Here is a 24,742-nt window from a genome sequence, read left to right on the forward strand (position 1 = left end):
GTTGCCTTTAGCAATTACAGACACACTGTACGTTAGTCAACGCGTTTTATTCATCATACCCGCCGCGGTGGCTTAGCGGCTATAGTATTGCGCTGTTAAGCACAAGGTCGCGGGATCGAATCCCGGCCGCTGCATCCGCATTTCGATGGGGGGCCAAATGCAAAAAACACCGGTGCCCCGTGCACTAGGGGAACCTTAAAGAACCCCAAATGGTCAAAATTATCCCGGAGTCCCCCACTACGGCATGCCTCGTAATCAAATCGGGGTTCTGGCACGTAAAAAAAAATAAACCTGCAACATGCTTTCTTTATTATACTGAAGACTGGGCTGTCCTACTTAAACATGTATAAGTTTTCCTAATGCCGGCCAGCGTGACTCAGTGGATGTGGCGTCCTGATGCTGAGCACGTGGTGGCAGGTTCCACTTCCGGCCGCAGCAGCCGCCCTCCAACAGCGGCGAAGTGCAAGAATGTCCATGTACTGTGCTTCGGGTGCACGATGAGGAACCCCGCACGGTGAGGACTAATCCGGAGCCCAACCCTCCGGCGTCGCTCAGAGCCCTTCTGTTCTTCTTGAACACTAGAAAACCCCATTTAGGAATGAAGTTTTCCTATTTGTATTCGTCTAGATAATGCACTGGCGGAATAAATCTCACATTCTCCTATCACTGGAAATCGTACAAAAATTGCGAAATTCAACCACGGGAATTCTGACTTCCATTGTAACAGCTCCGAAGTCATTGCAATATTAGGAGTGACGTTTTACTACAGTGACTCGGCCCCTGTTCTACTTATAAAGAATACCTACGTGCCAGGGATCTTGCTAAAGGTACATACGCAAGCGCTTGACATCTCAGCCGAATGATTCCATACTGTTTCGTCAACGGTGCTTTTAAGATTGCCTTGGGGCAGAAAGCTCGATTTGTCAATTACCTTCGTTGTGAGGTTAGGTTGCCCCATGAGCTTTAGACACAAACGGTGTTATGCTGTTTCAGCGCCGTAGTCGGTTTGAACCAAGTGTTTTTTCTTTCTTTTTTTTTCAGGACCCAGAGTGCAAGCTTTGCAGAGTGCGCACTTGAAAAAAAATAAGGCAGAATATCGCGCAAACATGCTCCGCAGTACCAATTGTACCAAGCAAAAAAGAAGATATTAAATTTAGATTAGCATAATTTAACAGCCTTTCTTAGAGCTAAGCAAAGCAGTGGGAACACTGAAAAAAAGTGGCACGATGAGGAATACACCGAAAATATTTCAACTGCGTTTATTTGCGTCATATATGAAATTGAAGCAACAACCACACCAACGCATGTTCCAGACAGTGTAAGAATACAGAAAACCTCGTGAGAGAGCTATGCATCATCATCAGCGCCACCAAGGAGATAATTAATAATGTGCATCAAAGTGACTGCCTCGGGCCTGTTAGTGCGTAACCGTCTGCTTTTTCATCTCACCACCACAGGGCCGGAAGGATCCTCTCACAGCAACATCGGCCGATGAATTTCAGAGTGTCGACACGAGAGGCGCCCTCTGTACACCCTCAACCTGCACTGAAGAAGACATGACTTTCATTATCCGATCCAGTAAGGCACGCTGACTAAACATCGACGTGGCTTGCGCTATTCTTTCGCTGCGCGAAGCGTTAAACCAACGTCCTTTGAGTACGATTCCTTGTGAGAGACGCCAGAAAGAAAAACGGACACAACACAGTAAATAAAGTAAGACTCATAGACTGGGCCTTCTACGCGTCAGGCTTATGAGATACAGCGTTGAGGATGGACCTATGGGCGTCTGCGTCAGCATATCTTGAGACGACGTATTTCGTGAGCTGAAATCATTACGATTCAAGAATTGACATTCATTTAAATCAGCACTCGCAAGCCCCATTTCTCTTGGTTAGGTCCGAGTCACCTACAACACTAGGCGTTAGTTGCATTGATGCGCGTGAAGCTCAAAGTTTTTCCTGTTCTGTGCGTTCAATTTATGGATTCAGTATCCCGCCGTGGTTGCTCAGTGGCTATGGTGTTGGGCTGCTGAGCACGAGGTCGCGGGATCGAATCCCGGCCACGGCGGCCGCATTTCGATGGGGACGAAATGCGAAAACACCCATGTATTTATATTTAGGTGCACGTTAAAGAACCCCAGGTGGTCGAAATTTCCGGAGCCCTCCACTACGGCGTGCCTCATAATCAGAAAGTGGTTTCGGCACGTAAAACCCCATATATTATTATTTATGGATTCAGTAAACAATAAAACCATGTTTCGTTTAACAGTTTCGACTCAGCGTACGAAAAAACGCTTGCGTATACAATTAAACCTGCGCGTGCACTAAACAATTGCAGAACGTTCTTAGCACGCCAAATGATCGTCTACGCCAGCAGAGAACATTGTCGCGGAGCAATTCAGCTAACCGGCCTTGCGGAAGACGAAGGCATTCGGTGAGCGACGAGGGGGATAAATTCGGGGAAATGTTAGTTTTGTAATTTCTTTACATTATTTTCAGTGCTCATAATACGTGAATAATTTTCTTGCATCTGTAACATTGGATTTATTCTTTCTCACAAATTTCTAAGCGAAATTTAAAATCTATGGTCAGTAGCTTTATCCACCTCAGTTGCTTGAGTCTTGGCCAATCTCCCCTTGTGGATATGGGCCATAAGTTTAGAGGAAAACAAACCAAAGACAAAACAAATATGCTCAATAGGAAATGACAACAAACCACTTTAGGGTTTCTTTAATATATCTTGTATATAGTTAATCTCTACACCGCATTGTTCTCGAGGTACTGGTAACCCTGCCGCCGCCAGCTTAACCAGGCACGAAACTTCGCAGTAGTTGACGCCTTGCTCCTGTCATGTTGGCGCATGAAGAGTCCATTCCCTGGCTCCATCATCCTGCCACATGCCCAGGACTCACGAACGTTTTCTAAAACTAGTGGTGTGGCCGTGGAAGACGGGTTTGTCATGTGTGAACATGTAAGCAGTCGCAACAGGTGGGACGCTACGTTCATGCTGGTAAATGTAATATTCTATCTCCGAAGAACGGCTCATGCTTGGCTTGACAAACATGAAAATGACTGAACCAGCTGGGAGACTTGCAAGCAGAAATTCCTCGACCTGATACAGAAGCGCGTTGGACATCCAGACGGCGGCTAAGCACTATCGTGCGTCTCCTGTTTAACATCGATGGAGCCCTACATAGCATATATACATGACGTGCTGGCTCTTTGCAGGAAAGCTAACGATAAGGTGGCGAAAATTGAGAATTTCGGGTGCATACTCAAGAGTATTGTAGACAACGTTTTCAATCTCTCGGTTTTCAGAAATTATGCCATAGTTCAATGTATTTTTACCGAATGTCGACGTAGCGAGCAAGCCAAGAACCGTCACGTAACACACCAGTTCACCATGCTGCCGAATACTGCTGCGATATAGTCATGCTTGGACCCACTGTCGCCACACCAGCAGCCACCAACAAAAAGCGCGGCATGCCTCATCCGCTGTGAATTGAAAGCGATGTCATCAGCTACTCACTCTTCTGTAGGACGTTCGTGCCGCCAACTTACCCTCCGTTTCAAGTCGTCGTCCGCAGGAAGTTTGAAAACCTTGGCTTTCCATCTGTCTGCTCCGTGCGCGCTCACAACGCTCTGCCAGGTCCCATACTACTACATTACACACACCCAAACTTTCTCGCCGCGCTACCGAAACCCAGCTGACGGGCGAACTCCTGGTAACCGACCAATCCGCTTTATCTTCTCTCCTATATTGGACATCTCGCTCGCCATTCGACAACTTCCACGCGCGCAGTACGCACTCAAGGCTTTTACGTACAGTATACAAAAACTGTCAATATACAAACGCATAAGCAGCTCTCAAATCGTTGTCGATACCCGTGGCTAGCCGCCTGATAACTTGCGCTCATGTTGCTTGTTCGCTACCGATACATATAGCTGATTTCTTGTACAGCCAAATAGAAAGGACATGAACGTATGCTGAAGTGCGAGTATTTCTATGCCTGCATATAAACGTAATGGCTTACTCGCGTTGTCGACGTTTTCTGCTCGATTCCTCAACACGGCGTTGTTAAGGGCGTAACAGACTTAATATAGCACGTCACAGGCACATGCTGATTAATAACTTTCAGCCATTTCTTTCTCATGGTCTTTCTTTTTTTATTGTTTCAGTATTGACCCTGTATGGTGGAAACGCCACCGTGATGCACTGTCGGACAGACGACCCAAAATCACTGAGCACAGTCCATATCATTTGCCTGTAGGTATCGATAACTTCGTTATACGTTTCTCGCACGTATATTTTTGCTTAATATATGCAGATATAGACAATGCTAAAGCAGAATGGACTGTCAAAACATTGCAAGAATCAAGTGCAAGATTGAATTCACAATATACTGACAATGACCCGCCGTGGTTGCTCAGTGGCTATGGTTTTAGGCTGCTGAGCACGAGGTCGCGGGATCGAATCCCGGCCACGGCGGCCGCATTTCGATGGGGGCGAAATGCGAAAACACCCGTGTACTTAGATTTAGGTGCACGTTAAAGAACCCCAGGTGGTCCAAATTTCCGGAGTCCTCCACTACGGCGTGCCTCATAATCAGAAAGTGATTTTGGCACGTAAAACCCCATAATTTAATTTAAATATACTGACAATGCAATCGCATTTTAAATTGTTTTCAGTACATATAATATGCACGATACTGGCAGTACAACACATAAGCAAGACCAATGGCAGCACGCGGATGCAGGAAACCCTAAATATATGACATGAAAGACAGCTTCTGCACTCAGCATTATTTTTTCACTAACGTTTGACAGTTTGTGGGATTATTCGGCCTCATCACTATGACAGTTTGTAAGGTTGAGCCATTACTGCCTTTGGAATCAGCACAATGTACTGCTTAGGGGAGCGGCGCATCAACGAATGTACTCCTTACGGAAGCCATCCAAAAATGAATGTTACGCGCCGTTAAATGAACAGATCTAATGGCATACGCATGCTCACATTGTTACATAATATAGACAGTTTTGCAAAAATGTGCTCACGACTGAGTGTTTTATATACGGTCATACGCACACAGTTATACTTAGTTTAAATGGTATGTTCGGATCAATCATAAGCTCACAGAACAAAGAGAGTCCCATTTCTCGTCAAGCGCTGCTTCATTGTCCACACTGTATTGTCATACTCCATCTAAAGCTACTCTTCCGCATTCATGTCAACACTGCGAATATTGGCGCAATTCATTTTTTTAATACTTACTCGAGAGTGCTACCTCTAGACTAATTGTTTTCTCTGCACATTTCAGATCAATCCTTGGTTTTCTACTACTGCTAGTTTTTGTCGGCACAGGGACTGAGCTCATAATTATGAAAAGATGCCCAAAAAAGAAACATTCTGCTGGTAAGCGCTGTTTTGTTTTCATTGCTTCCCATTTTTTCAGGGTGATACTGAAGTTGTTCCAATATCCCTGTTCAGTTTTCATTGCGTGCTAAAAAGAATATGCCTTTGTTGTTGTTTTGTCTTTTTCTCTCGCTCTCTTCTGCATGTGCTAATAATATTAAAATTATCCTAGTTCTTATTTTGATTTCATTTTATTTCCTTTATTTCTGTAAGCCAATCTATATACTTTCACTATGTAGCCAGAGGCGAACTCCTTCCAGTACCTCCAGTTGGACACCTCTTAACACTGCCTATTGAAAACATGCTTTTTCTGCGGACCGTAGTGCTCCCAAATTTAGCAAACACAAATAAACCTGCAGTAACCGTGCGCCGTTGAATTTTGCATTGCAATTTATTCAAATGTTTTCACAATGATCGCCATAAATTAAAGCAGAAAGTGAGACATATATTATTCTTCTACTGACGCGGGTAACACTATAGGTGTTGTTTGTTGCTAATTAGGCGACAAAAGTCTAGAAAATATGCTATCGAAGAGCTGGAGCAAAGATTCCAGTAAAATGTGACCTGACATTCTGTTTCGTCTCTAGCGTGACGTGATCCTCGTGAAACAAGAGAACAGCTTGTACGTCCACGGTTCGCCACAATGCACATGATACGCGGGGGTATACAAATATACAGTGGATATAAATTAGACTACAGAATGAAAGAATCGAGGGATCGCGGACCGGTATACACCTATGATATTTAGCCGACGCTGCGAGTTCTCAAAGTTCGTGTGTAGCGTTCACAATGTTTCCACTGGTTATGAACGTGCGCTAGTTTAAAGCCCCACTCAAATCAATGTACATTACCATCTAAGCGTAGACTCGCATAGAGTACTGTTTTCTTAATGTTATCAGTAAGTTAAAACAGAACATCCACGTCTAACGGGCAACCAGCTAACAATAGACAACCAACTTCACCCATTCGACACTAAAAAATATTCGAATCAGCTACAGTTTTGTCGATGTGGAGGCTGATGTTTGTGGAAGGATGGAAAGTTGGGCGAGTTGGTACGGTAACATATTCTTGGATTGTAACGCGAAGTGACGCACACAGAGACTAGAAGCAGACAGGACGAGCGCTCGCCCTGTCTGTTTCTAGTTTCTGTGTCTGTCACTTCGCGCTACAGTCCAAGAATGGGATGTTTGCAGCCCTCATAAATAACTTGACGTAATTTGACAAGAGCAAACTGCCGAAAGCCGATTGTTGCTTGATAACCTTCATTTTCGCTGTGCCTCTTACGTTTTTTTTTTTTCGTTTCTAACAGGCGGGCCTCTGAGACTCATCTTGTCCTTCTCAGCTATCACGAACACGTGGTATCTGCTACGGATGGATGTAAAGCCAGAGCGCAAACCGCTCAAATTTATGGCTGGCCTGAAAGTCATTATGGCATTCTGGGTTGTATTGGGCCACACCTACATACTTGTACCGACTGGATTCTTCCGTGAGTGAAGTCTTACGATCATACAAAAGAGAACTGTAATCAATCTATAGGCTTACGCGCTGATACGCAAAAATGTCGGGAGCAGGCAGTCCATTTTAAAACGGAGCTGTGTTTACGGCTGTAACTTTAACATAAGATGGTGCAATGGTTCTTTTTACAGATAACTTATTTTACGTGACATCTCAAAAGCTATCGGACCTCTTCTTTTCCACCCAACATTCTCTAGACGTATGTTTAAATGAAAATTAAAATTCAACAGGCAGTTAAAATGCCATGTTGAAGTGTCCGAAACTGCTAATTGCTGAAATTAATGGCACGTGTTTACTTGAGAACCTCGATGCAAGCGTACAGTCTTACAAGCTTCTCTTGGCAAGCATAGAGATAAGACGTGGTGCAGTCTCAGCTTGGTGCTAAACTTTTGCAAGTGGTACATGTATTGGTCCGAAGAAGCCTACTCGATGAGCACAAGTGCCTCGGTTGGAACGTTGTAAACCCACCTGGGACTCCACTTTTGTCCTGCTCTACAGTTCATACAAGTTTCCATGTGCTAGTTCCCTAGCATGTGCTTCCTCACAGTAGTGTACTTTTCAAAGTCTACCTTAATTGTGGAGGCACTCAATGAACCTAGTTAGGCAATGCCAGCGCCCTGCCTTTAGAGACGTCGATCATACATGAACGGGCGATTTCCTAATTTTGTTAGGCACTGTCAAGTCACATTAATTTCAAGGCAGCTTATCAAATAATGGCAAAAACAGACCAACTCACGCGTCAGCTAAATTCACATAGGTTTTCGTGAAGTGCTTCAGGCGATTAATTTCTCATATAAACGGCGTGTACCCTAGCTTCGAAAAGTTGTAGCTCAAACCATGTGCTCGCTTTCGTATATATCTAAAATCTGACATGGACACAAATGCATTCTACGATGCGTTTTGAACATACAGAAAGCCTTCTTATTCAAAGTCACTTTATTCGAATTCTAGCGTCATGCTGTCTCGACGCGCAATGGTACTACTTGAGTTCTATACTGCATTTTCATCAATTGCTCTTCAAACGTATTCTGCCTAGTAACGAAACCCAGTGACTAAGCCCACGTTTGCTTTCTTTTATTGCTTTTTGTTTTGTTTTGTTTTGTTTTGTTATTTACTAGGCCGTTTAGAAATAGGGGACCCAAAGTTAAGGGCTGATATATCGGCCAGACGCCTATTTTATTTTACTTAAATAATTAAACCAGCACTATGAAGTTCACGATGACAGGCCACGATTGCTTCGTCGAAGTTAGTTTAATTATCACATGTATATTGCTTGGAACAGATAAGGACAAACATAAGACCCCCGCAGTAACAATGTATCAGCCCTACATGTAAGTATCGTAAGTATCATAAGATCGTAAGTATCGCAGTAATTACTGACATATCACATTGGTTTGTTAGTATTCAGGCTTAGCGCCGCCTAATTCCGCGCGGAAATATTTAGATCGAAAATAAAGACTGCGTGATCCGGAGCAGCCGAGAAGATGGCCGAGACCTTCAGTGGAACGCAGATGAAGAATAAAATATATCCACAAAATCTGTTAAATATGTGAAATGCACAATATACGTTCAAGAATGCAACAATTATAGGTCCAATAGCTTGCTTTCAATATTGCATAAAATATTCACCAAGATAAATTCCAATAAAATCACGGCAACACTTCAATCATACAAGACAACAGGATCGCTTCAGCAAGCGATATTCTACAATAAATCACGTCCATGTCAACAATCAGGTAATTGAGAAATCTGCGAAGTACAATCAACCTCTCTGTGTGGCTTTCATAGATTATGAAAATGCATTTGATTTATTAGAAATATCAGCAGTCATGGAGGTATTGCGTAATCAAGGAGTGCAGGAGGCATACATGAATATCTTGGAAAATATCTACAAAGATTCCACAGCTACCTTGTTCCTCCACAAGGAAAGTAGAAAATAACGTATCAAGAAAGGGGTCAGGCAAGCAGACACAACCTCTCCAACACTATTCACGGCATGCTTAGGATAAGTATTCAGGCTTTTAGACTGGGCAGGCTTAGGAGTGACGATCAACGGCGAATATCTCAACAACCTTCACTTTGCAGATGTCATTGTCCTGTTCAGTAATAATGGGGATGAATTGCAACAAATAATTGAGGCCTTTAACCGTAAGAGTAGAGTTGAAGATTAATATGCAGAACATGAAGCTTATGTTCAATAGCCATTCGAGCGAACAAGAATTCATGATCGCCAGTCAGCCTCTAGAGTCTGTGCATGAGTGCGTTTATATGGGTCAATTACTCACTGATCATGAGAAGGAAATTTACAGAAGAATAAAAATGAATTGGATCGCATACGGTAGGTATTACCAAATCATGATTGGGAGCTTACCACTGCCGTTGAAAAGAAAAGTGCACAATCATTGCATTCTACAGGTGCTAACATATGAGGCATGAACTCGGAGGTTAACAAAAAACCTCGAAAACAAGTTAAGGGCCGCGCAAAGAGCGATAGAATGAAAAATATTAGGCCTAACGTTAAGAGATAGGAAGAGAGCGGTGTGGATCAGAGAGCAAACGAGGACAGGCCATATTCTAGATGACATTAAGAGGGGGGAAATGGAGCCGGGCAGGCCATGTAATGCGTGGGGCAGATAACCAGTGGGCCGTTAGAGTTACAGAATTGGTGCCAAGGAAAGGGAAGTGCAGTAGAGGACGGCAGAAAATCTGGTGAGGTGATGAATTTAGGAATTCTGCAGATGCAAGTTGGAATCAGCTAGCGCAAGGCAATCATAATTGGAAATCGCTGGGAGAAGAGACATTCGTCCTGCAGTGGACATAAAAATAGGATGATTATGCCGATGATGATGATGTCCGCAAAGAAGGGCACTACATTAGTAGTGAGCACAGCCTTGTTAGATCTATCACATACGAGCCAGGACACCGAAATGGACACGAATCGTACGTTAGCGCAAGCCCTCGTATGTCCTTGTCAGACGCTATCTACATCGTCATTCACCCTGAGCAAAGATCATGTCACGTTGACAGTACCACACATCCGTTGGCGCTGCTTTTGTCTAGAGTGATTCGGTAGTATCAGATTACGCAGGCTACTCTTACCAATTACTTAAAGTACTTCCCTTCTTTATCAAATTATCGCCTATAACGAAGCGCTCCTGAAGCACCACTGACGGTTTCAACGCAATGGTTTACTGATTTCCGAAACATTGGTTGTATTAAGACGCTGTAATATCTTGCAGCACAGTATAAGATTTCTGATTCTTCTAATGATTTTTTAACACTCTGGTGTCTTCACTTGCAATTTTTATTTTAGTGTCGCGAGTTTCCCATACAGTGTAGAGGGTGATCATTTTCAGTTTTTCCGGAATTTTTAAAAGTTGCCTGTTGCAGATTACACAAATTTAGTCCTTGCGTTGGATTATTCAGAGAGGCGGACACTACTTGAACCAGAAATCGAAATATTCAACTAAATAACTTTCTAATGAATTACATTAAGGCATATATTGCAACTTAACTTACGAATTGTAGGCGTTGACTTAGCAAGGCGTATCCACTTGGAATAAATATTCATAATGACACCAGTTTGGAGATATGCACTATCAAACGCCGTAAAAATGCATTGTTGTTCACTTACTTTGTTTAACAAAACGGTCTTCTATGCATTAAGGCACAAAAGTAACTACAACGCTCGTGTATTTCATCCCCCACTTTGGGAAACACTGTATCCAAACTGGTGTCTTCCTGAAGATTCCTTTCAAGTAGATACGTCTTGTAATCTCACCGGCTACAATTCGCAATATATGTCTTAGAGTAATTCAGTAAGAGGTCAATTAGTGATTTTTGTTAGTTAGTCGAATATGTTTTTCGATTTCTCGCGCTAGTGATGTCCACAACTTCGAATAATCCAGCTCATGGACAAACATTATGCTATTATTCTATCTTCCACAGGCGATTTATTTGAATTCCAGCAAGATTAAATATGATCATCCCGCACATGGCAGACCACTTCTGCAGAAAGCCCAAAGTTGGAGGAAAGTTCATGAAAGGGAATAATTGTCATCCACCCGAGTGTAGCACTAAGCTACAAAGACGAGCTTGTAGCTTCGGCTACGTTCAGGTAGATGACAATTTTTTCGCTTCATATATACATAGATTTAGTTAATCGTGGTTTATTGGCGCAATAGTGACTTGGCTTATTCTGCGCCACCACATATATGTATATTACATACAGTGCCTTGCATTCTTTGAGCTAGTTTACCGCAGCACTCGCGGCATGTAGAGCGCGGATAACTATGCGCAATTCATTTTGAGCTTCGTGTGTGCTATTTTCAGATTCTGTTTACACCATGGAGTACATGACATGGAACGTCACGTTTGAGTTTATCATCAACGCTCTCCTGAGCGTCACAACGTTTTTCTTCATCAGGTAAGGAACAGCGACGTTGTGTGTTTTCTAAAGGGAGTATTTAAAACTACTAGGCAGCAGCTACCCTCTACTTACCGACATGACTTTCTTTTCTAGCGGTTTTCTACTTTCGTACCTGGTAACAGAGTCTCGGTCAACTGTCCTAAAGAATAACTTGTTGATGGTTTACATAAGCCGAGGAGTTCGCCGTTACATCAGGTAAAGTGTCTTGCTTTATAGGGGGCGTTTTAAGATTAGGGCATGAAAATGTCATTCATTTCTGAAATAAACAAATGTTATCATGACGACAACATTCCTGTGTTTAACACCTGTTTTTTATGAGCTGTCCTAGTGGCGTCAAACTGGGGCCGCTATTAGTACTCGCTATAGCCTCGTTGTAGCCAAAACACTAGCAAACCGGACAGAGAATTAAGCTGATGCTAAAAAACGACCCCAAAACAAATGACTCGACCTAAATACGAAGGTGAACGACAACGTGATGAACGAAGCATACAGCTACGTCCGCATGGCTGCCATACGGATGAGCAGTGAGAGACCAAAATTCGGAACTAAGGGACCGGGGTCCGAGTTCACTAAGCTTGTTGTTCGTAAGCGCTCGAGATCAGTGTCATTGGTCGGCCTTCTTCGCTGATGATATATCCATTATCTGAATTGGTTGGAAATTTTTCTTATGAACAAAACTGCCGTAAAAGCACATTGTGAAATCAACAATTCACTCTGGGCTTTCTGCGATGTGCATCGTAGAAAACCCATATGCGGTGATTCTATCACGTTGATATATCCAGCATCTCGGTAGCCTTAGAGCAGCTTTCCGAGCTGAAGAAAGGCGATGCCATGCTACAAGGGGTTTCACTTCCGCAAGCGGTCGGTCGCCGAGTAAGGTCGTCACCATCCAAAGAGTGTGGCGTTGGCCATCGATGCGGGAGGCATCAAACGATGTGGTCGACATTCTTTTCAGTTGAACAGTCGCTATGGACAGGGGAATGCCTATCTTGCCGGCACCCCTTTAGGGTCCGACGAGTCGACGGCATTTTGCATCTTACAGCCAGATCACAGAACACTGGGGACTCGTGAACTCGCACGAACACAAAAGTTGTGGCTTAAAAACGCCGCTATGCAATGAGAGACGCCGCTGCTCTGTCGTTCCGCTAGTTGCGCCGAAGGCCGGCGCCGCTTATAAACTTGAACTTTCTTTAAATCGTAATAGGCATTGAAAAGAGCACAAATGTAGATAAACAATAACGAACGTTTTCTTCGAGCGGTGCGCTTAATGATAGCACACTTACGTAGTCCAATTTTCGATCACGTGGACGGCTTCAATGTTACTGTCCAAGTCTAATACATTAGAGTGTGGCGACATGTGTTTCATGAGGCTTCCTCTGGATTTGAAATCGTAATTCATCTTTAAACGGCTAATACTCTGTTCTATTCTATCATCACACAGCGCACTTTTTTTTTCATTTCCACCATAATGTTATGACACGCTTTGGTGAGTTGTCAGTCCCTTGAAAGGGCCGTATAGCGAGCGCCGGCGCTACAAGTAGACCTGCTGGATATATATTGCGTTGAAAGGTAAATACAAATATGAAAACTTATACCATTGAGTCGAATTATTGTTTTTTATGCTAAACAATACTGTAGGAGCTCATCAAAAGAACCGCGGCGCAGGCTAACCATCCCAACGCTGGTGGTGCTGGTCGTAGGACTGCTGCTACCTCTCACGGGATCGGGCCCCGCAGACGAGGACGCCTACAACCAGCACATCAGAAGCTGCTACCACAACTGGTGGAGGTTGATTGTACAAGCACAGAACTTTGTCGAGGAGGGCCAATTGGTATGCAGTGGTCTGATAACCGCTTCCTTGTGTTGCTTGTTCTCACGATAAAATAAAAAGAAAACTGCATCTTCGGTCTGTTCTGGTAGCGAAATGGGGGCGTGAAGGGTTGAAGTGTGTGTAAGAGGTCGATAAAATTGTTGTGTGGGTAAATTCGTACATATCATATTGATCTACGCATATTTGTCCGAATTTGCTCCTCAAGTGTATCCTTTTCCAGTTGTCTAGTAAATGCATTGGGTTGTACCGTGAATGGCAATGCACGTTATTAAGAACGCCAAGCGGTCAAAATTAATCCAGAGTCCCCCACTACGGCGCTCCTCCTAATCATATCGTGCTTTTGGCACGGAAAACCGCAGAGTTCATTTTTTTTCTATATATTGGGGTAAATTAACATTTCGTTAATATTATTGAGATAACGTATTCGCAATGAAAAAAATTGTGTATGGTTTCGGTCGACCTCGCCGAGTATCTTGTGCCTAATGTTCTGAGTTCCATGGCACAGCCATGGAAACAAGACTAAGTGGACCATACGTCAGAAATCGGGGCTTCTTTATCGACAGTGCACTGAACCAAGCAACAAGACATCCTGTTCATTCTGCGAAAATCAACCGCCAACTGTCTTCTTGTGGCAACAGTATTAATTTATTGATTTCATTTGCGACAGCAGTGATCTGCGTCCCACATCGTTATCCCCTTTCTCTATCAGATCCATTTCGCGAAGTACGCGTATTTGGCAGCTACCCTTTGCGAATCACACTTAATTTTTCATCTCACTAAAGCAGGAAATATAAAGCAAATTCACTCATTTTTCGAGCGCCATTCTCTCGTATTACGAGCCAACGCCACTTTATTCTTCTGAAACGTTTCTCTCTGTCATTTCCAGTGCTTCCAGCATCTGTGGTATGTCAGCACAGACCTGCAGATATTCATGTTCATTGCTTTCCCGCTGACTCTCCTGCTCCTCAAGTAAGTGAAGAAAAAAAAAGCCAGCAAGTAAAAGAGAACTGAAGTCAAACCTCTGAAATAACCAATAGCGTAATATGCTTCGGAAGAAGACCTGATATATCTTGAATCACACGTCGGAAAGCCGTCGTAAGCAATACAGCGTGCTCCGCCACTCCCACAACCCGTTCATATAAAGCGCGTTTCCCCCTTTCCTCGACGTCTCTGTTCTACAGAAGCAATGGCACACTTATGGAACCGCAATGGAATGCGTCACAGTGAACAAACACACTGACGCAAAGCTCAAATATTGTATAGTGTTCGCGTGGTGGTAAAGGTAAAATAATATTCTGGCGGTAAAATTGTCGTGCGCGTTATAAAACTGAAATCTATCCTGTAAAAGACCATAAGAACAGCTTATAAGCAGATTGTCTGACGTGAGGCCAAAGCAGGATGAAGCGCTATCTTATTGTCCTTTTTCGCGGAGCAGTTTGTTCTAGAGAAACTAGATGGCGCTTTCGGCGGTGCGCCGCACGTCGCCTCAGCGACAGCGCGCGAATACGACATCATCGCCACTTCCACCTTGCTTCTGTCGGAATGTCGCCCCGGAATGTCGGCAAGAGTGAGTACCGCTCGTTAAACAATGACAAAGGAAGGAGCGCCGCGTCCTTTCATCGTAAGTTTCACGCACAGTGTCAAAGCACATATACCCCAACTGGCACAAAAACATACGCCCACTCTATCGACAACGTGTCAATGAGTGAATGGGCGCACACTTGAATATATGCGAACCATATACGCACAATAAATGATGGACTACACCGATGGCGCACGAACGGTCGAAGCTGAGTGTTTTATGACGGCACACAAGAGTAAGCGAGTTAGTAACGATAATGCATCTTTGCTACAAGGTATTACAACGCACAAAACAGCTACGTTTCAAGTCTTGCACGCAGCAAGAACAAATCTATCGGAACTGAGCACACCCACGAGCGATTAAGCAGAAAATAATCAGATAGCGACCGCACCGAGGAAATTTACTGAGTCAGAAATGTTATAAGCCGCTCCTTCAAAATATTTGCCAACTAAAGAACGAAGAGCAAAACACATTAATCCTGGTTCAATTCGTGAGCGCAAAGGTTGGATAGCTTGGAATACATATTTAGCCTTGCTTTTAGAACAAGCAGCATATGCGCTGCTCGTGCCGTTTGGACATAGCTTAATGAGCTTCCAAAGCACTTTTGCATGATCTCAGAAGCTGTGGCCAAAGCTTCGTGTCGTCCACGCAGTCACCGTCTACGATATCTCCCGAAACAGAGGTTTGATAAGCCGCGCCGGCATCATGCACACCCTCTGTAAATATGGAGGCAGCTGAGGCAAGAAATGAACGTGTGACCACGTGCGCCTACGGGATCGCCGTGAAAAGGGTCAGTAAGCAGCAGGCAGACTGCGACATCGTATGCAGCTTATACACATCGTGAATGATTGTATAGCAGCCGTACCTGAGGTTGGATTTCAAGGTGTTTGGGAAATTGCATCTAGGTCGATTGGTTACGATGGCTGTGTTGTGTAATGACGTAGTTCGCAGCATGCCTCGCACCCACTAACTTAATTCTACATGCTCGCAGTAGAACAATGAACTGCTTCGATAGTCTAGACGCCATGTATAATTATTACGCACACAACACCCTAAAAAGCCCCAGCAAAGTTTCGGCTACGTGTCTGCACTTTAATGTCACTGTGTTCACTGCATAATTATTATTTGTGTTCATGCTCATGAGCCAAGACAAACTGGGTAAGACAAACAAGTGGCCAAGACAACAAATTACCGCTGCAAGCGGCAATCTAGCGGTAATCTGTTAGTCTTGTTAGACATTACCGCTGCTAGCGGTTATCTGTCAGCGAGCACTGCATAAGAACATATTGAGCCTGTGCATGAACAAAGTGACCAAGGAGCACTGCGTCCCAGTAAAGTTGAGCATGAGCATCGACCGCATTACATTCGGCCACCACAACTTTCAATGTAACGAAACTACTTTGTTAATCTACCGAACGCACTTCCTCTTGCTTGGCGAAAAAGAGTACTTCAGGACTGAAATACATACGACCAGTATGAATAAAAAAGTCAATATACCTTAAGTACTTGTAGTAAGAACTGTTTTGCTAGACTCGTTCATATTTTCGCATCTAATTTCATTAGCAAAGCGCCTTCACATTTCCATCTTTTTTTTTTACATTTATGAATATTTCTGCTAATCCTTGGTAAAAAAAAATTTCTATAATTGTCGATATTATTGTCTACGTCAAAAGCATATATCAGCACTCGTAACGAAATCTCAGGCCTGAGTAACATCAGCCGCTATTTAGAGCTGATAGAAGTGTCAGCATAAATTCCTGGTAAAATTTCAAATACTACCGGTAATTTTAAAAGTCCGAAGATACGAACAAGTTAACGCCGCATTGAATTATAGAGCTTAAGAAGGCGCCCATAAAAAAATTAATATCGTGCGATACTTAAGGAAGGTGTGGTCTACATTGTATGTTAGCTCATGCAATTGAAATCCGTATTCGGAGGAATAGGAAACGGCCTTCAAGACAGCGTTTTACAGCTACGCATGGCGACGAGGTGAAGCTGCATCAAGGCATGGAGCTCGATCATGCGAACACCTGTGATTAGTAGGTTTTCACATGAATTGATTTGCGCCGTTCTTTCTTTGGGAGCACCTATTTGATGGCACCTGATGTCGTAGAGCTATTATGGCAAACTCTCTGCTCTTGTTTAATTCATGAGAAAGGATCTGACGTCTTCCCCAGTAATCAAATGCTACTCCAATATACGTACTTCTGCGCTATGAACTAAAAACCTACAACGCGCAAAGATAATTCCTATTAGCGGTGAATTACATGAGGCCAGCTATAGGGATAAACTGACCGTGGTCAAACCCGGAGACTTACTGACAGACACAACGACGACTTGTCGATAAGTCACGCTTCCGCTGCAATTATATATTGCCCTTACTCTACAATCGATTACACATCTCGTCTCTTCTGTATAAATTAGATACCCGAAGACATCCCACGTGATCGGCGGAATCGTGGCTGTGGCCTTCTGCATCCTGACATGTTTCCAAACACATTCCTGGAACCTTTTCTATACATTAACCGGTGGATCAAATGATATGAGGTAAGTGAAATAAAATGCTCAGATCCAGTTCAAAATACTTTGATGTACGAGTTGTTAGACTGAACAGTCGAAAGCTGAGAATGGAAATTAGGCAGCAGGCAGAACAAGGAATCGTTAAAAAAAACCGTCTACGTGTCTCTTATACAGTGGTATGAAAGTAGACTACACAATAATTAAGGCCTATTACCTGGCACGTATGCTACCTACAGCGTAGAAATAGCACGAACAGCTTGAGCATTCCCGCGAAAGGCAGATAGTTCTAAACCGCCCTGGGAAATGCGCCGCGCAGCAGGAAAACGTGGGAGACAAACGAAAGAAGGTGGGAACCGCGGGGCAAAAATTGAGGTTGGAGAAGGCAGGAGAGAAATGCTACTTGCGGCAACGGGAGAAAGCCTCCGCAGCAGGGGGACAGGGGGGGGAGGTGGCACGCCTCCTCTCACCATGGCCTCCCAACATTTAATTCGCTTCTATTTCGGTTGCTATACTGAACCATATTTAGAAATTCTCGCGGTAAGATGCTCCCTGTACGATGCTGTACAAACTACTGGTGTATAACGAAATTTTCCGGCGAGGCCTCGCGAGTTACTGGGCTGTGCATTTAGCACCAAAGAGACAGTGAATGTGTATATAGTTGCTATCGACTCGAAATAATAGAAACTTCATTGCGCCGCACTTGAATTTCCTTATTTCTGCCAAGTCTTACTTAGCTTCCTTTGTGAAAGTGGTGAGCGTTATTACTCATCGCTGTCTGTGTTTATCGATCTCCTAAACATACTTACGTCATGCCACCCAGCAATACACGAAACCTGGTATTTCACTCCTCAGGAAAATACAGAGGACACTTCTGTACGTGTACATCCGACCATTCACCCACGTGGCCACTTACATCGTGGGCATTCTCTGCGGCTACGCAGCGAGTCAACATAAGAATAAGCACATCCACTTGGTACGTCAGTGAGTTATTCCTTATAATCGACTTACGAGTATTTTCCGCACAATATTGGTGAATGTAGTAAGCTTGCTGGATTGAAAGAAAAAAAAAAGCACATACGGAATCGCTTCCGCATTATCGCTGAGACATGATGTTATAACATCCGGATGCTCGTATCGCCAAGTTATTTGCCTAGCGAATACACGTCACCCACGATGGGAACTCCGTTGCCACAGGAAAGCAAGAGGACAAGATAGAGCGTGCGAACAAGAAGAATGAAAATTTAGTCGCGCATGCACAAAAATTTCAGTTTTTTTGTTGGACAACGTTAAGAAAGTCTTGCTGATACAAGTACCACAGTGACAGTCAATCTGCTCACTCTCAATTATTAAACGGGTGATTTCACACTTGCTGCTATCTCCGTGTTATCGAAGAGGGACGCACACACACAAGCATGGCAATGAAGAGTTAGAAAACCATCTCAGGGCGTTTGTGTGTGTGTCCCTCTTCGATAACACGGAAATAGTAGGAAGCAGCAAGTGTTAAATCACCCGTTTAATAATTGAGAGTGATCAGATTGACTATCACGGTGGTTCCTGTATCAGCAACACTTCCTTACTGTTGTCCGACAAAAAACTGAAATTTTGCTCATGCGCGACTAAATTTTCATTCTTGTTCGTACGCTCTATCTTGTCCTCTTGCTTTCCGGTGGCAACGGAGTTCCCATGGTGGGTGACGTGTATTCGAAGGCACTCTTGTTCGGCTTTGTCAAGGAATTAAACTTCATTGTTATCAGTAAGCGTCCCTCTGTCCGTGTGTGTACTTTCTGTCCTCGTATTTACTAAGCGCTCAACTACTGCCACTCATAATCAGATCGCGCCTTTGGCTCGTAAAACCGCACAATTTAATTTAGATTTTACAGTGATGGTTTGTACTATAGCATAAACCGTTATGGTGACCGCTGGCGGATCCAGAAGGGGAGCCCTGGTAATTAATATGAAATGGTTCTCTAGTGACGCACAATCGCGATTTCGAAAATGCTGGGAGGTCTGCGAGCTTCGCGCGCGCCTGTCCGGGAAAATGTGCACTTCAGCTTTGCCCGCTGCTTATTGGTTGAGTTCACGCTCAGGATTCGTGGGCCCTGGACTCGTGCGGCTCTGGATTTGTGGGCTCCGGACTCGTGGTTGAGATAAAATATTGGGCAGTTTTAGGAGAGCGTCGCTAGCGCTTCGCTTCGCTCACATTTCCCGCGCTCAGGTGGCAGCAGAGTACTAGGCTGATTACGGATTTGGAAAACACGCAAGTGCAATCATCTTGGCTCCACAACGACAACGGGGTTAATTGGAGTCACGCTCAATTACTCAGTCGGCTCTGTAACAGATCGAAAGCAGCGTTCTACGTCATGCTGCCGGCATGAGGGTTGTGTGCACGTGCCCTATCACTCCCACGGAGCGGCTATGTGCACTTTGTTAGGATATGCCTGTCTAAACGGAGCACACCGTAATTGCTCCGCTAAAACTGTATGTTCAGCGTTTCCCTGTTACGCTTTACATGGGGGACACAAATTGAACTCACTCGGGAGTGAAGTGTGCGTGCTCGGTATCTTGAAAAGAGTGAGACAGTGAGCCGTGCAGCGGAAGCCATTGCGCGTAAGCTAATCATTAATCTATTTAATTCTTACCGTTTCGTTTAACGTTGCTTCTCGTTCGTCCAACGCACGTGCGGGCGATCAGTTGTTGCAGGCTCTCTTGTGGTGTCTGTCCCTGCTTCTCGTCTGCCTGGTGATGTTCATCCCCCTGCCCTGGAACCAAGACACGCTTCCCGGCGACGTGAGCAACTACATCTACGCCGGCTTCCACCGAATAGCCTGGGCTCTCGCCTTCTGCTGGCCAACGTACGCGTGCGCAACAGGAAGAGGCGGTAAGCGGCACAAGGGCAGGGTCCTGTAGCTGTCGACAAAGACGCAGTCTGTGAAGTACCTTCGCAAAAATCTTCATTCAAGACCGGTATACTTTCAGAATATTTTTAACAGAGCGTTACTAGAAGCAATTACCTGCCTCGCTTCGCTCTCTTCAGCTAGGCCATTCCGCTTTTTACACCTTCAAAAAGGAGTGAAACGGGAAAGGTACAAATTATTGCGCGTATATGTGTATTGCGTTGGATGAAGTAATATATCCTAAATGAAAGTCATGCACCTGCGGCTAAATAATCAGGACTTGTCCTAAGAATAACGCTAAATACTGGTTGTCACCCTGGATACTAATTAAACAGGCATATACTGAACGACACCATTCTACTGCATTCCACTAGACATTACTTCCCTGCATTTAAAGCGTCCAGTATTATATCTATAGAGCATCTTAAAAGAGCGCAACACGCTCATATGAAAGAACTGGTCTTGGATATAGGCCGAATAATATTAGATGATGACAATAATCACGTTAATTTCACTAAACCCACATAGACGCTGTCTTTTTTTAACTGCACCAAATTTTTAAAAACTTCCTGTGGCAAATAGCACTATTCTAACCCTTGATATCAATTGTTCGATGAGGCAGCCAATACTCCTACAAAAATTCAAAATGCTTGATCGGATAAGTAACATAGTTACGCTAATTAACCTTTTTAATTAATTACGTGACGACACATATTTCAGTCTGCGAATTGTAGCTGGTGAGTATGCAAGGCATTAAAAAAAATTAAATTATGGGGTTTTACGTGCCAAAACCACTTTCTGATTATGAGGCACGCCGTAGTGGAGGACTCCGGAAATTTCGACCACCTGGGGTTCTTTAACGTGCACCTAAATCTAAGTACACGGGTGTTTTCGCATTTCGCCCCCATCGAAATGCGGCCGCCGTGGCCGGGATTCGATCCCGCGACCTCGTGCTCAGCAGCCCAACACCATAGCCACTGAGCAACCACGGCGGGTTATGCAAGGCATGTCGACTTAGAAAGAATTCTGAAGATGGAACAGGTTTCGAGATATGCGCCGTCAAACGTACTTGCGGTAAGATTGCACTCTTGTACCACTTACTTTATTTAGGGAAGTGCTGTTTTATGCATTGAAGCACAAAAGTAACTGGAACGCCAATGCATTTCGTCTGACAATTTGAAAATTAATATCTCGAAGCTAGTGTAGTCCTGAAATTTATTCTAAGTGGATACGCCGCGCGAACTCGCCGGTTACAATCCGTTAAATACCATAAATACCATACATGGGCCGTAATGTAAGAAATAAAAAGGTAATTAGTTTAATTATGTTAATTATTCAATTATTCATTTTGATTTCTCGTGGAAGTAGTGGCCGCCTCATTGAGTAATTTAGTTTGATGGTTAGATTTGTGCTGTATGCCACGGGCAATATTGTTTTTAACAATTGGTGCAGTTAAAAACAATCACCAGGTATAGTGCTTCCATAGATATTGCTATACACTTGGAGAACTATAATTTCATGCAAATCTGCAGATTTGGAAATCAGGGGCCGAATTTACAGAGCTTATCATTCGTAACTGCTATTTGCCATTGGCCGGTCGCCATCTCTAGTATGAATAGCATAGAGATTGGCTGGAATTTTCTCTTACGGATAATTCTAGCCTGAGAGCTTTCTGTGAATATGGAGTCCATGGCCCGTATACACAAAGCATTCTTAAACAAGGACTGTTCTTAATAGCGGAGGCCAGCCAATCGTGATGACGGACACATCATTTGCGAAGCCGACCGGCTGATAGTAAATATTAGTTATGAACAAAAAGCCTTCGTAATTCTTTGTTATCATCCACCTATCATGACCGGCTACTCATGGTGATAGCATAGGCGGAACGCCGCTCGAATCAGTGACAATGCGCGAAAAGAAAAATAATTCGAATGGAAACGTTTATGCCTTCCCAGATTAACCGATGCGGGGCAACTCTCTTTCCCGCTTCGCCATTGACCATTCAAGTGCGCAACTGTTTGACAAAGTTAAATTGGCATTTTTTGTATTAATATTTTACACTGGCAAGCATCACGACCACGGCTTTCGTTCTGGCCCGAACCAACCATGCAAAGTGGTGAACTTGTCCAGACGAAATGCGGCCGCATGAACGCCAAAGGACCAATAAGGAAGAGGTTAACATGTGCACCCGTCACCGTTTTCAGATGCCCCATCACGCTGGTATGAAACGCGAACAAAGAAGGTAGAACATCTTTTACACTTGGTTATTTAAAATTGCGATGTGTGATGGTGAACCTTACGCAGCAGGGTTAATAACGCTTTCTAGCCTAAAGAAAACTTAGCGCCTCTGTCACGATGGTCTTCGCAGTTACGCAAGCCCACCACAAAATGAGTGCCCGCGACCTTCGTGACGCTAGCCGACGCTAATCTCTGGATAGTACTACATAGTACTCACAGTTCCATCGGCACTCCGCGTGGGCAGGGACACAGTAGTCCCGTGACGCGTCGGTGCTGCAGGGCTGGTTCCTTGAAGGTGTGCCCACAGGCGTCCTGACACCTAAGACCTCCCGCTTGGCGGTGAGGTCGTCTTGTGCGACCCGACTATCCACGTGACTAATTCTCTGGCCCTACGTTCTTCGCACGAGCACTACCATTCCCAACACTTTGTTGCCGATCACAGCGACGCCAACTCGTTTCGTTTCCCAAACACTGGCGCATACCCACTATGGGGGATTGGCCAAGAAGCAGGCGTTTTTCCGTATGGTCAGAATTAAAGCAAAACTAGATTGGAACAGTGGAGCGTGGGACTAAAGAACTGTAATTTAGAAGTGCAATGAAAACATTGTGAAGAATTTTGATAAAATAAGCCAACTCGACCATAGCCGTTGTCGTCTTCTTCTGTCAGAGGCATCTATTTTCAAAGCCCGTGAAGCAACGACATTAGTGTTACACGAATTCGGAAAGCGAAATGGCCTCTTTTACGTAAAGTTAGTTGTGTAATGTTCGCGTTTTGTTTCGGAGTCATGGTACGTGGTGACACTAGACTCCTACAGCTACAACCATACGAAAGGCTACAATATTTTGGAGCTGGTGGCCACACCAGCACTATGCTTCACTCTTAAAACAAACTTGTTCATGTGACATGTGTCGCCATTTTGGTACTATACCTCAGGGCAGTCTTTCCAAAAACGCTGTTCGAATTTCATTCCCTGCCTCTACGACGGTGAAAGTCAAGGCAAATGAACGTGAAGTGGCATTTCAACGGCGAGCCATCGTGAGATCAAGCTGCGCCATTACCACTGCTTTCTGGCGAAGTGTAGACATATTTTGCAGTATATTGTCATTTGGAGCATTGCGAGATGCCTGTTCAAGCCCTTATGTTCCGTTACTTTTATAGCTGCCCCTTCATTTGCTCCTGCCTTCATTCACACTCTTTAACGCAGGCTGGCTGAACAAGTTCTTCTCGTGGAAGTTCTTCATCCCGCTGTCCAGGTTAACATTCAGCATCTACCTTGTTCACGTTCTCATCTTCATCGTTCGCATGATTCGTCTCCGGACATACATTAACACCGATGAGTTCTACCAGGTGAGAAATATAATAGAAAAGGATCTCAACAATGGCACAATGACCAAAATTACTCGACCGGGTGTTTCCGCGAACACTCCAAGCAACTTTTAAGAGTTGGCTGTGGAAGATTGTGCAAGTCTAGTCCTTGAGCTGGTCTAGTCGAAGAGATGGACATTATTTGCAAGAGAAATTGAAATGCGTAATCGACTAAACAAAAATTTACTAATTAAGTTTTTAACTATTTAACCTATGGCACATATTGCCATTCACAAAGTGTAGCCGGTGAGACTGCAATCCATATTCACTTGAATATAATTGTGTAGATGACACCATTTTTCAGATATGAGCCGTCAAACTTGAGGTAAATATGCACTGTCGTTCCACTTACTTTATTAACAAACCGTTGTTTATACATTGAAGCACAAAATTATTTGGAACAGCAAAGTCTTTCTTCGAAATGTTTGGGAATGAATATCTCAAAACTGGTGTCATCCTGAGAATTCGTTCCAAGTGCCTTGCAAACTCCCCGGCTAGAATTTGTAGATTGCAATGTGTGCCATAAAGTAATTAGTTAAAACTTATTAGTGACTCTTTGTTTTCTAGTCGATTATGCATTTCAATTTCTTGTGCAAGTAATGTCCGTCTCTTCGAGTAGACCAGCTCAAGGACTAGAATTGTGCTATCTGCCAAAGGATTTTTTTTTTAATTGCTTATAATATTCGCAGAAACACCCGGTATGTTGTAGCGGCAAAAATTTGCTGCCGCCTCTTTCGTGAAGCAGTCTGTGGAACTTTGTATTCAGACAGAAGAGGACAAACATGACATTCTTGTTGCGCTTCTCTTACCACGCGTATTCTGTGCCGTACCAGGCTCCGAAGTGCTCCACCAACTAAAACAGCTGTGAAATTAATCTTTCTGAAACCAGTTTTGGTCACTGTGTCTGCAAAGCTTTCCCGTTCCCCCTCGTTCTTTAATTTTCAAGAAATGCTTC

The 24,742-nt window shown here is 43.9% G+C and overlaps 1 protein-coding gene and 1 long non-coding RNA gene across 2 annotated transcripts in view; one reads left to right on the forward strand and one right to left on the reverse strand.

The window, feature by feature from the left end:
* LOC126547813 (nose resistant to fluoxetine protein 6-like) overlaps window positions 1–24,742 on the forward strand; it is a 47,596-nt gene that overhangs the window by 21,658 nt on the left and 1,196 nt on the right. The window contains exons 3-14 of the mRNA XM_050195803.2: window positions 1,458–1,578; window positions 4,179–4,266; window positions 5,318–5,412; window positions 6,722–6,898; window positions 11,260–11,353; window positions 11,450–11,551; window positions 13,022–13,187; window positions 14,074–14,156; window positions 17,194–17,316; window positions 18,142–18,262; window positions 19,981–20,167; window positions 23,627–23,769. Coding sequence (XP_050051760.1) covers window positions 1,458–1,578; window positions 4,179–4,266; window positions 5,318–5,412; window positions 6,722–6,898; window positions 11,260–11,353; window positions 11,450–11,551; window positions 13,022–13,187; window positions 14,074–14,156; window positions 17,194–17,316; window positions 18,142–18,262; window positions 19,981–20,167; window positions 23,627–23,769 — 1,500 coding nt within the window. The remainder of the gene's footprint in view (window positions 1–1,457; window positions 1,579–4,178; window positions 4,267–5,317; window positions 5,413–6,721; window positions 6,899–11,259; window positions 11,354–11,449; window positions 11,552–13,021; window positions 13,188–14,073; window positions 14,157–17,193; window positions 17,317–18,141; window positions 18,263–19,980; window positions 20,168–23,626; window positions 23,770–24,742) is intronic.
* LOC140219528 (uncharacterized) lies at window positions 51–20,019 on the reverse strand. Its single transcript, XR_011895865.1, has 3 exons — window positions 19,929–20,019; window positions 1,450–1,545; window positions 51–578 (listed from the first exon to the last, which is right to left on the reverse strand). It is a non-coding gene; the product is annotated as an uncharacterized lncRNA (long non-coding RNA).

The sequence above is a fragment of the Dermacentor andersoni genome, chromosome 1, assembly GCF_023375885.2.
Source record: "Dermacentor andersoni chromosome 1, qqDerAnde1_hic_scaffold, whole genome shotgun sequence".
In the NCBI taxonomy this organism is placed as follows: Eukaryota; Metazoa; Arthropoda; class Arachnida; order Ixodida; family Ixodidae; genus Dermacentor; species Dermacentor andersoni.